This window comes from Podarcis pityusensis (assembly GCF_964106645.2).
Source record: "Podarcis pityusensis genome assembly, chromosome: 13".
Taxonomy (NCBI): Eukaryota; Metazoa; Chordata; class Lepidosauria; order Squamata; family Lacertidae; genus Podarcis; species Podarcis pityusensis.
Window position 1 is genome coordinate 50,710,837 of NC_138038.1, and position 13,540 is coordinate 50,724,376.

At 48.0% G+C, this 13,540-nt stretch overlaps 1 protein-coding gene and 2 long non-coding RNA genes across 3 annotated transcripts in view; 1 reads left to right on the forward strand and 2 right to left on the reverse strand.

Annotated features, from left to right (window-relative positions):
* Positions 1–138: 138 nt before the first annotated feature.
* LOC308462233 (hydroperoxide isomerase ALOXE3-like) overlaps positions 139–13,540 on the reverse strand; it is a 28,997-nt gene continuing 15,595 nt past the window's right edge. The window contains exons 6-14 of the mRNA XM_080979748.1: positions 12,045–12,217; positions 10,908–11,051; positions 8,116–8,319; positions 5,309–5,395; positions 5,029–5,198; positions 4,179–4,300; positions 3,269–3,369; positions 1,544–1,714; positions 139–413 (exon numbers count right to left, since the gene is read on the reverse strand). Of these exons, the coding sequence (XP_080835874.1) occupies positions 222–413; positions 1,544–1,714; positions 3,269–3,369; positions 4,179–4,300; positions 5,029–5,198; positions 5,309–5,395; positions 8,116–8,319; positions 10,908–11,051; positions 12,045–12,217 (1,364 nt within the window). The 3' untranslated portion in view covers positions 139–221. The remainder of the gene's footprint in view (positions 414–1,543; positions 1,715–3,268; positions 3,370–4,178; positions 4,301–5,028; positions 5,199–5,308; positions 5,396–8,115; positions 8,320–10,907; positions 11,052–12,044; positions 12,218–13,540) is intronic.
* On the forward strand, positions 6,364–7,966 carry LOC308462431. The gene is made up of 2 exons (XR_013979156.1): positions 6,364–7,156; positions 7,401–7,966. It is a non-coding gene; the product is annotated as an uncharacterized lncRNA (long non-coding RNA).
* On the reverse strand, positions 8,432–10,002 carry LOC308462408. Its single transcript, XR_013979123.1, has 2 exons — positions 9,001–10,002; positions 8,432–8,661 (listed from the first exon to the last, which is right to left on the reverse strand). It is a non-coding gene; the product is annotated as an uncharacterized lncRNA (long non-coding RNA).

The window sequence follows — 13,540 nt, forward strand, 5'->3', positions numbered from 1 at the left end:
CTGGGACTGATGGGAGTTGTAGTCCAAAACATCTAACAGGCGACTGGTTTGTGAAGTGTAAGCTGCAACACCCACCGCAAAGTGACTCACTGCGCTGAGGCTGATATTCACTGCATCTACGCGAATCACACTTATCAAAATGTGCACCCAAATATATGCAAATGTAATACGGTAACAAATATCGGAAGAGCGGCGCGAAATGGATTCACCACCCGCACAGCTTATATAGCGACGCTGTTCTCTATCTCAGGCGGGTACAGGTACTCATAGCCAGAAGGGATCAGTTTGGAGACAGACTCGTTCCTTTCCTCGATTTCCTGGGAGATCCTGTGCAGGTCCTGCTGAAAGGCCTCAATGAGACCCTTTGGGGCATCCTCCGTGAAATGCTCCTCAGGGTATTTCCCCAAGCGTACCTGTCAAAAAGAGGGAAAGTATCTGGCTAAGCAAGAATAGCAGGCCCCAAGAGGCAGTATACAATGGAGTTCCAGGGTGGGGTTGCCAGGTCAGGGTCATCCCAGACCCTGAGATTTGAAGGCCCCTGGTGATGTCACAGGGCAGGCCCTGGAGATGGAGGTTAATTGGGAGAGGGGAGAAGAAGAGAGCAGAAACCATCCCTGCCCTTGCAACCGGTTCCTGCCAGGCTGTAGGTTGCAGACTGCATGCACAGTCTTTGTAATATTTTCACTGTTATTACAAAAGGCACTCTTCATCTTTTAACCACAGAACTGTAAGGTTGGAAGACACCCCAGGGTCATCTTGTTGAATGGTCTCTTTAAATTTGAAGGTTCATTATTGTTCCACAAGATTTGTATGTCTTTAAGGGCCTGAGCAAATAACATGACCTAGTTTTACAGCTGTGAATCAGTATAGCAGGTGCTGCTAAGTTGTGTTAATTAAGCTGTGTCAGCAATTGGGTATAGTATATAAAGAGCAGCACCTAGCTCTCCCAGTGCCCTGGGGGATGGGTTGGCGGATGGGTCATGCTTATTGATATATTATAATTAATGTAAATGGAGTTTTGGTTTTTGTTATTTGTTGTTTAGTCGTTTAGTCGTGTCCGACTCTTCGTGACCCCCTGGACCAGAGCACGCCAGGCCCTCCTGTCTTCCACTGCCTCCCGCAGTTTGGTCAAACTCATGCTGGTTGCTTCAAGAACACTGTCCAACCATCTCGTCCTCCATCGTCCCCTTCTCCTTGTGCCCTCCATCTTTCCCAACATCAGGGTCTTTTCCAGGGAGTCGTCTCTTCTCATGAGGTGGCCAAAGTATTGGAGCCTCAGCTTCAGGATCTGTCCTTCCAGTGAGCACTCAGGGCTGATTTCCTTAAGAATGGAGAGGTTTGATCTTCTTGCAGTCCATGGGACTCTCAAGAGTTTTGTTATTAAAACCTAGCTAAAGTTCTTTTGTGTGCCTTGTAATGTGTGGTCTCCCCAGCAATATTTCTGCAGCACAACTAATCTGCAAATAGCCAACACATCTATCCCAACCCCCGGCAATGCAGGAATCTCAGCTCAAGCATCCATGGCAGACGGCCACCCACTCACCATATCTGGAGATTTGGAACTAAGCAACCACAACGTGCTCAGGATGGTGCAGGTGGTGTTGATGGCCGGGATGGTGTCTAGGTAGTCCTTCAAGTTTGCCGCCCCCTTGGTCTGAGGCGGCGGCTTCCTCATGGACGGGGGGAAGTTGGGCATCCACGCCCCCAAGTCAAACTGCGAATAAAAGCAACCCCCCCCCCCCCAGGATTAAGAACGCAAAGAGGTGGGCTATGCAATCGAGAGGCATACAAATTTATGAAATAAAGATAAAAACAGGTGAAACTTGGAAAATTAGAATATCGTGGAAAAGTTCGTTTATTTCAGTAATTCAACTTAAAAGGTGAAACTAATATATGAGATGGTTCCCCAAATCAACACAGACTGTGGAAACTTCACACTGGACTTCAAACATCTGGCATTGTGTGCCTCCCCATTCTTCCTCCAGACTCTGGGTCCTTGGTTTCCAAATGAGATGCAAAAGCTGCTCTCATCAGAAAAGAGATTTGGGGAGCCATGTCATCAGCTGGTGTTGGTCCACTGTGCTCCGTTAAGTCCAGGGTCAACACAGCCGTCTACCAGGAGATTTTGGAGCACTTCGTGCTTCCTTCCGCAGAAGAGCTTTATGGGGATGCTGATTTCATTTTCCAGCAGGACTTTGTCAACTGCCAAAAGTACAAAAACCTAGTTCAGTGCCCATGGGATTACTGTGCTTGATTGGCCAGCAAACTCGCCTGACCTGAACCCCATAGAGAATCTATGGGGCATTGCCAAGAGAAAGATGAGAGACATGAGACCGAGCAATGTAGAAGAGCTGAAGGCTGCTATTGAAGCTTCCTGGTCTTCCATAACACCTCAGCAGTGCCACAGGCTGATAGCATCCATGCCACGCCGCATTGAGGCAGTAATTGAGTAAGTACTGAGTACATGTGCATGCTTCTGCTTCTCAGAGGTCCAATATTTGCAGCCCTTGTTTTGCTGATTTCATTTAATATTCTAATTTTCTGAGATTGTTAATTTGGGGTTTTCATTAGCTGTACGCCATAAACATCACAATTATACCAAATAAAGGCTTGACATATCTCTCTTTGCATGTCATGAGTCTATCTCATATATTAGTTTCACCTTTTAAGTTGAATTACTGAAATAAATGAACTTTTCCACGATATTCTAATTTTCCAAGTTTCACCTGTGTGAAAGCTCTGCTCCATCAGAAATCTTGTTGGAAGTTTCAGGAGAAAGAAAAGACCTCACCACACGTCACATCGTTAAACTGTGGAACACGCTCCTGCAGGAGGCAACGAAAGCTGCCAATCTGGACAGCTTTGAATGAGGATCAGACAAATTTATGGGCTATTGATGGCTTCTGGCCGAAACAGCCAAGCTTTTCTCTTTTGGCCCATTGACACCATAAAAGTAAACTGGTTCAACAGTCATTTTAGCTCCCCAGAGAACCATTAGAGTTGTCTTCAGAGTGGGGCATCTTGGGATCTTTCCCCAGGACATAGCTGTCAACTTTTCCCTTTTCTTGCAAAGAATCCTGTTCGGAATAAGAGAATTTCCCTTAAAAAAAGGGAAACGTTGACAGCTATGCCCCAGGATTCTTTGGGGCAAGCCATGACAGTTAAAACTATTATAAAACCCAACATAGGTTTGTAGCCAGGCCTACTTAGTCCACCTCACGATGTCTACCTGCCTGGAGGTGAATATGAGAGAGCACCCCTCTCCTACCTGCCCACTGTTGACGGCAGAGTGCTGGGCCGAGCTGGTATAAATCGCCATCGTGAAGAACTTCTTGACCTCTTTCACAGTTTTGAATGCGGAAGGGATGCCTGCGAAGAGGAAGAGGAAAGCTAAATCCACAACAGTTATTAATCAGGAGCGAGTCCTTTCAATAAGGAGGAGTGCAGTATATGGGCAGGCACACGCATTGTGTTGCCATATGCAAATCTCGTTAGATTTCTTTCGAAAACTATGTAGTCCTCATGGTGCTGAAGATCAGCTTTAAAATAGTGAGCATCTATTAATGGTTCCATACTGTCCGACATTTCAAGGATAAATTCCAGGACACAGTTTTCCAGGACACCATCAACCCATTTTTTCTCACAAGGCAATGGCGGCCATTTTGAACTTTGTAATCTTGCATGATTTCATGCCACAACCCCCCCCCCCCAAAAAAAAACAGCGCTTTTCCCAGGCATGGCACCCAAAAATGCATGTTTTGGGGTGCTCCACAAGATTGCGGCCCTCAAAAGCGCTTTTGGGGGGGATCACAGTGCAGAAACATGGGAAATCATGGTGTCCAAAATGGTCACCATTCTCTCGCGAGAAAAAACAAGATTTCCTGGGTTTTCAGAGACACTTGCAGGGTATGTGGTGCTGGCCCTTTCAGGACCGTTGAAACTTCCAAGCGTCAGTTGGCAGATATTTTCACTTTCTGTTTTATGGGGACTATTCACCTGTTTGACCTATTGACCATATACTTCAGTCCCATGTGACTTAGAGTTCATTGAACAGCATTAAGGTACACTGAGGAGCATGGCATGCGTGGTAACTTTTATAACCATTGGTGGATTCTTATCCCCCTCCCGCTGTTCATTGCTATAGGAAATCCCTTAATTTTATGAGGGCTGGGCAATACCAGAGGACTCTTGTTGCAGGAAGCCTTTTGTGAAGACGTCATGTATCCAGGACTGCAGCTCAAAATCATCCTGCACAGAGCGGTCGTCTTTGTAATACAAGTCGACAATGCCAGAGACAAATCTACGGGAAAGAGTCAAATAAAGGGGAAATAAGAGAAAGCTCAGCTTGCAGAATTGAGACCTCCTCATGGACCACTTCGTCCTCCACCCACAGAAAAAGGAGATTGTGGGATGCTAAGTCTCCTCCACATCCAGCACATTAATAATAATAATAATAATAATAATAATAATAATAATAATAGGGCTGTAAAATAGAAATAGAGGAGGGAAATGGATCAAGGGGTTATAGCCATTCTGAGCTACAACGACAGATGCAAAATTCCCTTTATTTTGTCAATGGAGAGCTCCTAGGAATTAGTTGTTGTTGCTGATTTATTTATACCCTACCCATCCACTCTGGGCAGCTTCCAACAGAATATATTAAAAACACGACCAAACATCAAACATTAAAAACTTCCCTGAAGAGGGCTGCCTTCAGATGTCTTCTAAAAGTCAGAGAGCTGTTTATTTCCTTGACATCTGATGGGAGGGCGCCACCACCGAGAAGGCCCTCTGCCTGGTTCCCTGAAACCTTGCTTCTCGCAGGGAGGGAACTACCAGAAGGTCCTCAGCGCTGGACCTCAGTGTCCGGGCAGAAAGATGTTCCACCACCTGAGTCGGAGCCCCCCAACCCCCCCTTTGTATTCCTGCACACAGATGCAAACACACACACACACCACGTCCACATCCTTGAATTTTGCTCCAGGCAAAATGGAGACTGGCACAGTCCCACCCATGCCCTTCCCTGACCTCTCCACGGCTGCCCAGATCTTCAGGCCGTCCTCCTTGTAGTAATAATTGGGCAACGAGGACACACCGCGAGCTTCCAGGTCTTCTGAGAGGCAGAGGGAGGAGTAGGTCATAGTCTTCAAGTCCCTTTGCAGCAGCTCAACCAAGCCCTGGAGTCCGACGCCAGTTGCCTGGAGACATGGGATGGGGGAAAGGGAGTCACAACCTGGAAGGAGAAGGTCTAGGAGCAGAAAAACCTGATTCTTCTCAGGCGGGGTAGCGAGACCCCAGGGCAGCTTACCTTGTCGAAGACGCCATCCTTTGAAATGAGGCGCTCCCGGGCCAAGGCATTGATGTGGAGGGTGTAGCGGGTGTGGGGGATCAGGAGCTGTAGAAGACGGGAGAGGGCGGCTTTGTTAATGGCTTTAAAAAAAAGATAAAGGGACCCCTGATCATTAGGTCCAGTCGTGACCAACTCTGGGGTTGCGGCGTTAATCTCACTTTATTGGCCAAGGGAGCCGGCGTACAGCTTCCGGGGGTCATGTGGCCAGCATGACGAAGCCGCTTCTGGCGAACCAGAGCAGTGCACGGAAACACCATCTACCTTCCCGCCAGAGTGGTACCTATTTATCTACTTGCACTTTGACGTGCTTTCGAACTGCTAGGTTGGCAGGAGCAGGGACCGAGCAACGGGAGCTCACCCCGCCGTGGGGATTCGAACCACCGACCTTCTGATCGGCAAGTCCTAGGCTCTGTGGTTTAACCCACAGCGCCACCCGCGTCCCTCCTTTGTTAATGGCTTAATGTACATCAAAATGGGAAGTGAGTCTATAATGTGCCAGTATTGTATGCTGTGAAGCATGGCTTGAAATTTTGAAGTACCGACCAGAGAAGAGTGCCAGACCAAGCTAATGGAGTGGCAAGATTGACGGGAAAGATCAGAAATCAGGAAGGCCAAATATTTGTGAAAGACTGGGATAACTTTTAAACGTACAGTCATACCTCATGTTACATTTTCTTCAGGTTGAGCGTTTTCAGGTTGCGTCCCACAGCAACCCGGAAGTACCGGAAAGGGTTACTTCCGGGTTTCTCCGCTCGCGCATGCGCAGACATGCAAAATGATGTCACACGCATGCGCAGAAGCGGTAAATTATGACCCGCACACTCGCAGACGCGCAGACGCGGGTTGCGTTCCTTTCAGGTTGCGAACGGGCCTCCAGAACGGACCCCGTTTGCAACCAGAGGTACCACTGTATTTGAGAGACCACTGTAAACAGTTGAAATCATTGGCAGGAATACAATGTAAAGTAACATGAACTCTGGATACTAGGGATATACAGTGGTACCTCGGGTCCGTACTTAACCTGAAACTGTTCTTAACCTGAAGCACCACTTTAGCTAATGAGGCCTCCTGCTGCTGCCACCACGCCGCCGGAGCACGATTTCTGTTCTCATCCTGAAGCAAAGTTCTTAACCTGAAGCACTATTTCTGAGTTAGCGGAGTCTGTAACCTGAAGCGCATGTAACCTGAAGCGTATGTAACCCAAGGTACCACTGTATAATATATGTTGTTTAGTCCTTTAGTCGTGTCCGACTCTTCGTGACCCCATGGACCAGAGTAGGCCAGTCTTCCACTGCCTCCTGCAGTTTGGTCAAAATATAATAGATAGATTAAAGTAAAAGATGCAGGAATTTTTTTTAGAAATGGAACCCATAGAGGGAGGGAGGAGGTCTGAAGGTCCGAGAGAGTCTTTTTCCAGTTTCTCTTTTGTTTTTGTTTTTTGGAATTGTTATGCTTGTGGTGTATAATCTCTTTGTAAAACTAATTTTAAAAAGATTCAGGCAGGTAGCCGTGTTGGTGTGACACAGTCGAAATAAATTAAAAAATTAAAAACTTGTCCAGTAGCAATACCCAGAACAAACTTAGTTGGTCTCTAAGGTGCTACTGGGCAATTTTTTAAAAAAATTACTTTAATTTTAAAACCTATTTTTAAAAAAGAAAATTTCGATTGGTGTTGAAGAAGAGCCTACCAGATTAATCATTAACGGGGCTATGTTATTTAACTCTGCTGGCTCCGTCTAGACGGAGGTGATCAGCCCAGAATCACATGAAAGGGACAGTAATCCAGGTCTATGCATATGCTAATCTGTGCACATCTACAGTGGTACCTCGGGTTATATATGCTTCAGGTTGCATATGCTTCAGGTTACAGACTCCACTAACCCAGAAATAGTGCTTCAGCTTAAGAACTTTGCTTCAGGATGAGAACAGAAATTGTGCTCCGGCGGCGCAGCGGCAGCGGGAGGCCCCATTAGCTAAAGTGGTGCTTCAGGTTAAGAACAGTTTCAGGTTAAGAACAGACCTCCGGAACGAATTAAGTACTTAACCCAAGGTACCACTGTATAGCAGAATGTGGTCGATAGCACTGGCTGAGAAACTAACATGCCAGGTGAGAGTGGCAAAGGGCAAACACAACCCAAATTCCTTTTATAACATATGGCAAATGTTTATTGAATGCATCAATTGTTCAGACTGTGGCAGGAATCCACTCAGCACTCATGGGAAAATGTGGCTTGATCTCTTAGAGCAGGCATGTCCAACGTCCGTTTCGGGGGCCTAATCCAGCCCGCCGGTCGGTTTAATCCAGACGCTGTGGCAGTTTATTTCCTGGGGTAAAACAATTGTAAAAAAAACGCAACTCAATCCTAAAAAAAGGTCAACAACTTTGGACAGCCCTTTAGTTGGTTGGCCCTCACGGCCCTGTACTTCATCAAATCTGGCCCTCTTTGAAAAAAGTTTGGACACCCCTGTCTTAGAGTATTCAAATGAAACTTTAACACATGATAAGAGCCTGTGGTGTCTTCAGGACAAGTTATTTGTTGTTTACTGTTGTAATAATCGGTTTCTCAAAATTTATCTTCTGTACCATGAAAATAAATAAAAGCATTATTTAAAAAATGTGAGCATCCATCTTGGGTGCCGTACTCTCTTTGTTCTAAGCTACTGAAGAGAATGGATGTGCTTCCTTTCTGTCTCCAGTGCAGTCTTTTAGGTGGGTCCGGTCCCAAGTTCCACCAGGCTCAAGGACATGGAATTGGCAGCCTCACCTTATAGAGCGGGTGGCACATGGGGAGGTGGCGCAGGGTGGCAATGGTGAACACCTCCGCCAGCAGGTGGGTCCGGAGCAGGTGGGTGAGGACCTGGTGCACCTGGAAGTCAGCGTTTCGCACCCAGGTCTTGGCCAGGATCCAGTCCCATTCGGGGTCACTCGGCAGGAAGATGGGAGCCTTTGGGCCAGGGGTCTGGCTGAGCTGTGGGAGGTGGCAGAATACAACATTGGCTCCTTTTATTCCTACTCTCTGTTTCCTGTTTCTTGGACAGTCTCTGTTAGGTTGTGGGTGAACATATCAGACGACACAGCGATTCTTCAAACAGCTCTTGTTTATTCAGAGGCCAGAACAGAACTGCGCTGAAGGGCTCAGTCAGCCTGCTTATATAGAGCTCCAGTACAACGTTACTGTAGCAACTTTCTAAAACTATCCAATCACTGAACGTCACTTTCGATCCTTCATTTGCATAACTATCTACAGTATCCCCCTGCTGGCCCAGGGTGAGAACTTCAGTACATAACAGTCTCTTATCTATAAGAGGACCTATACTAGGGGTCTGCAACCTTTAAGACAAAAAGAGCCACTTGGACCCGTTTCCGAAGAAAAAAAAACTGGGAGCCGCAAAACCATTGCAACATTTAAAATACATATATCTCTGGAGCCGCGATCTGACAGCGGGCGGGAAGGTGACGTCGGGGCGGTGCGTGACTAACGCACGCACCGCCCCCATGCGACGTCACAGCCAGTACAGCGCCCGCCACAGTGGGGAGTGTCGGGGCGCACAATGCACCTCCTCGCCTCGCTAGTATCCGCCCCGGAGCCGCGGCAAAGGTGTAAAAGAGCCACATGCGGCTCCGGAGCCGCAGGTTGCAGACCCCTGACCTATACCATGACTGCAGAGGTTCCTCAGGAGTCTTTGGTGAGATTCTTTATCAAAAACTTTTTGATAAATCTAGTTACAATAAATTGTAAGTTCTCTGCCCTGCTTATCAGGCTCTGGGATGCTGTCACGAGATCGGGAGAGCATCCTAGAATCCAGTAAGCAAGGCAGAGAACTTGACAGCTCTTTCCATGCCAGGAAAACGTAGCACAAAAGGAGCATCACATCTCTTTGCGTTGCATGCCATTAATTTGTGGGATTTCAAATGGCCATCTTTCAGTCATATAAGTGCCGCCAGGAGCAGGTCAGCAATAACTCACACAGTGTCGGCGAAATTAACTCTTCATTCAAAGAAGCGAACAGCTGAGAAGGCCAGGCCTAGTGAGCACAGCAACTATTCCTAGTAGATCTAGTCCAGGCATCCCCAAACTGCGGCCCTCCAGATGTTTTGGCCTACAACTCCCATGATCCCTAGCTAACAGGACCAGTGGTCAGGGATGATGGGAATTGTAGTCCCAAACATCTGGAGGGCCGAAGGTTGGGGATACCTGATCTAGCCCCAACGAGGTCCTCAGGCCTTCCCACAGCTCCCTAAGTCTCCTCTTCCCCCAGGACCTTCCTAAGCAATCTGAGACTCCTTCGACTTGTCTCTCTTTGCTCCGCCCTTTTCATTCCTCCCCGTGTTCTGGGAGACCAGGCAGGGAAGGGAGCTGGAAGACCCCCTAGATTCTTCACCATCCTCATTTCTGTTTCCTGGCCCCCTTTCTTTCCACTCTTCTCTCCTGGCTCCGAGTCTAAACTGCTCTCTGCCGCAGCCTCTTCCTGCTCACTAAACCCTGATGTCTCTTCAGCTTCCGACACCTTCTCCTCCTAGTCTGCTCCCTCTTCTGCCTTTTACAGCTCATTATCGTCCCGCCACCACTCCCCAGGCACTGAGCCTTCTTCCCTCGGGGGCTCCCTGGCTGGTGCCTCCCACCGTTCCCTGGTACCCAGTCAGTCCATGACAGTAATAATAATAATAATAATAATAAATTTTATTTATATCCCGCCCTCCCCAGCCGAAGCCGGGCTCAGGGCGGCTAACAACACTAAAATAGTGCAACATTATAAAAACATCAAAGAATTAATTAAAATCAAAATTGATGGCAACCATAAACTAAAGTATTGTAAAGATTGCCAAAGGAGGGAGTCAGGCTGCGCCCTGACCAAAGGCCTGGTGGAACAGCTCTGTCTTGCAGGCCCTGCGGAAAGATGTCAAGTCCTGGAGGGCCCTTGTCTCTTGTGACAGAGCGTTCCACCAGGTTGGAGCCGCAGCCGAAAAAGCCCTGGCTCTAGTTGAGGCCAGCCTAACCTCTCTGAGGCCTGGGACCTTCAAGATGTTTTTATTTGAAGACCGTAAGTTCCTCTGTGGGGCATACCAGGAGAGGCGGTCCCGTAGATACGAGGGTCCTAGGCCGTATAGGGCTTTGAAGGTTAAAACCAGCACCTTAAACCTGATCCTGTACTCCACCGGGAGCCAGTGCAGCTGGTATAGCACCGGATGAATGTGATCCCGCAGCGAAGACCCCGTAAGGAGTCTCGCTGCGGCATTCTGCACCCGCTGGAGTTTCTGGGTCAGTCTCAGGGGCAGCCCCACGTAGAGCGAGTTACAATAATCCAGTCTGGAGGTGACCGTCGCGTGGATCACAGTGGCTAGGTCAGGGCGAGAGAGGTAAGGAGCCAACTGGTTGAAATCGTGCACGTCGACTCTGCAAAATTGACAGCATTACCCAAGGTTGCAGAGTACTGTGGAGAACCACCAGAGGTCGCCTTCGGTCCATGATGGAGGCACAGCCTCCCTTCCCCACTGCTATCTCCCAAAGGCAGATCCGCAGCATCTTCTGAGCCCCCAGCCGCCCCAACCTGTTACCTGGATGGCGAGGGGCATAAGCTGCTCCTGGGCTGTGAGATGCAGCAAGCACAGGGGGGCTGCTAGGTATTGCTGGCGGTTGTTATTGATTCCTGCAGAAAGCCCCTCCAGGATGCGGTAGTCAGCAATGAAGATGGACCCCTTCTGTTTGGGAGAAGAACACAAGCCTCGGTCACAGCTCCATCTGGTACGCAGGATGAGACCCTCCCTGCCCGCTGTCTGTCTTGTCAGAGTGGTGCATGCGCTGGTTATCTCCCGCTTGGACTACTGCCATGTGCTCTATGTGGGGCTACCTTTGAAGGTGACCCAGAAACTGCAACTAATCCAGAATGTGGCAGTTAGACTGGTGACTGGGAGCGGCTGCCGAGACCACATAACACCGGTCTTGAAAGACCTACATTGGCTCCCAGTACGTTTCCGAGCACAATTCAAAGTGTTGGTGCTGACCTTTAAAGCCCTAAACGGCCTCAAAGGCCCAGTAGACCTGAAGGAGCATCTCCACCCCCATCGTTCTGCCCGGATGCTGAGGTCCAGCTCTGAGGGCCTTCTGGCGGTTCCCTCCCTGCGAGAAGCCAAGTTACTGGGAACCAGGCAGAGGGCCTTCTTGGTAGTGGTGCCCTCCCTGTGGAACACCCTCCCATCAGACATCAAGGAAATACACAACTACCTGACTTTTAGAAGACAACTGAAGGCAACCCTCTTTAGGGAAGTTTTGAATGTTTGATGTTTTATCGTGTTTTTAATATTCTGTTGGGAGCCACCCAGAGTGGTGGGGGAAACCCAGCCAGATGGGCAGGGTATTAATAATGTTGTTGTTTAGTCATTTAGTCGTGTCCAACTCTTCGTGGCCCCCTTGACCGGAGCACGCCAGGCACTCCTGTCTTCCACTGCCTCCCGCAGTTTGGTCAAACTCATGTTTGTAGCTTCGAGAACACTGTCCAACCATCTCGTCCTCTGTCGTCCCCTTCTCCTTGTGCCCTCCATCTTTCCCAACAAATAACAACAACAACAACAACAACAACAACAACAATAATATCAGCAGCAGCAGCATCAAGGAGAGGTGTGCTGCTTGTGTGCCTCTTCTGGTGCAACAGCGTTTCCCCATCAGCCGAGCTGCAAAGCGTTTTCCCTCCTCACCTCCAGCTCCTTCTGCAGTGTGGTGGAGGACCCAAGGGATTTGGCCACCATGTCCTGAGTCACAGTGAAGTTGGATGGAATCTCTGTGCATCTTTGGATCATTCTCGGGTTCAGACCGTTCAGGAACTGGTACCCAAAGAACGCGTCGTCCTTCCAGTGCTTCACGACGTATCCTAGGAACAGAGGGAGCTGCCTTAGACCGTGGAGTCAAAACAAGCGAGAGCCTCAAAACACAAGAGCATCAAATCAGGGCTGAAGTGTGTTGAGATTCACCTGCATGGGGAACATCTGATATGGGGGAAGGGTCTCAGTTACTCTCTTCCTGATCCCAGATAGCTTAGTCTACCTTTTACGTGGGTCTGCCTCCAGGAGTCACGAAACGAATGCAAAATTAATAGAAGAGTCCAATCTCCTGGTCAGTTACCGATCAATTTTATTTTATTTTTTAAAGGTGCATTCAGGGGTTTTTTTGTTAGGGGTTTTTTTTGGGGGGAAGGGGGCTGTACAGTTTTCCTTTCAGTGTCAGGCAGTGTGGTGTAGTGGTTAGAGCCACTCCCATCATCCATGATCACTGGCAATGCTGGCTAGGAATGATGGGAGTTGCAGTCCAACAACATAAACGGTTGAGAAAGGCCAGGTTAGAGTGTCTGACTAGGACTCGGGAGATCAGGGTTCGAATCCTCACTCAGGCCTGAAGCTCACTGAGTAGCCTCAGGCCAGTCACTGCCTCACATTGCAACCTACATCAAGGGGTTGTTGGGGGATTAAATGAGGAGTGGAAAAACTATATAAGCCACCTTTCAGTCCATGGAGAAAAAGGAGGGATATAAATGCAACCAGCCAATCAATTTCTTGTTCTCTTTTGCTGTCTACTAACCTGCCCTGTAGGGATGCGGGTGGCGCTGTGGGTTAAACCACAGAGCCTAGGGCTTGCCGATCAGAAGGTCGGCGGTTCGAATCCCCGTGACGGGGTGAGCTCCCGTTGCTCGGTCCCTGATCCTGCCAACCTAGCAGTTCGAAAGCACGTCAAAGTGTACTGGCAGAATCCGTGATCAGAGGAAAGAGACGGCGGAAGAGGATTGGAAGAAATTCAAATTTTATCTTAAGAACTATTATAAAATTGATGAATGTTAAAATGTCGAGGTGTTGAGAAAGAAAAAGGGATTACAGTGACATAAGATTAAGTTGAAGAAAAGACCAAGAGGACACATACTTGATAAAAATATTTTGAAGCTGCTGAAATAATTTTGGAAATTGGGATGCAGAAAGGGGAGGTATGGGGGAGTCCAAGAAATGAGGGTTATGAAAAAATGGTTATGAAATTATACATGTTTGTTTGTCTTTTTATTTGTTTGTATTGTTTAAAAAATGCTGTAAAACCAATAAAAAATTAAAAAAAAAACAAAACACGAAAGCACGTCAAAGTGCAAGTAGATAAATAGGTACCACTACGGCGGGAAGGTAAACAGCATTTCCGTGCACTGCTCTGGTTCACC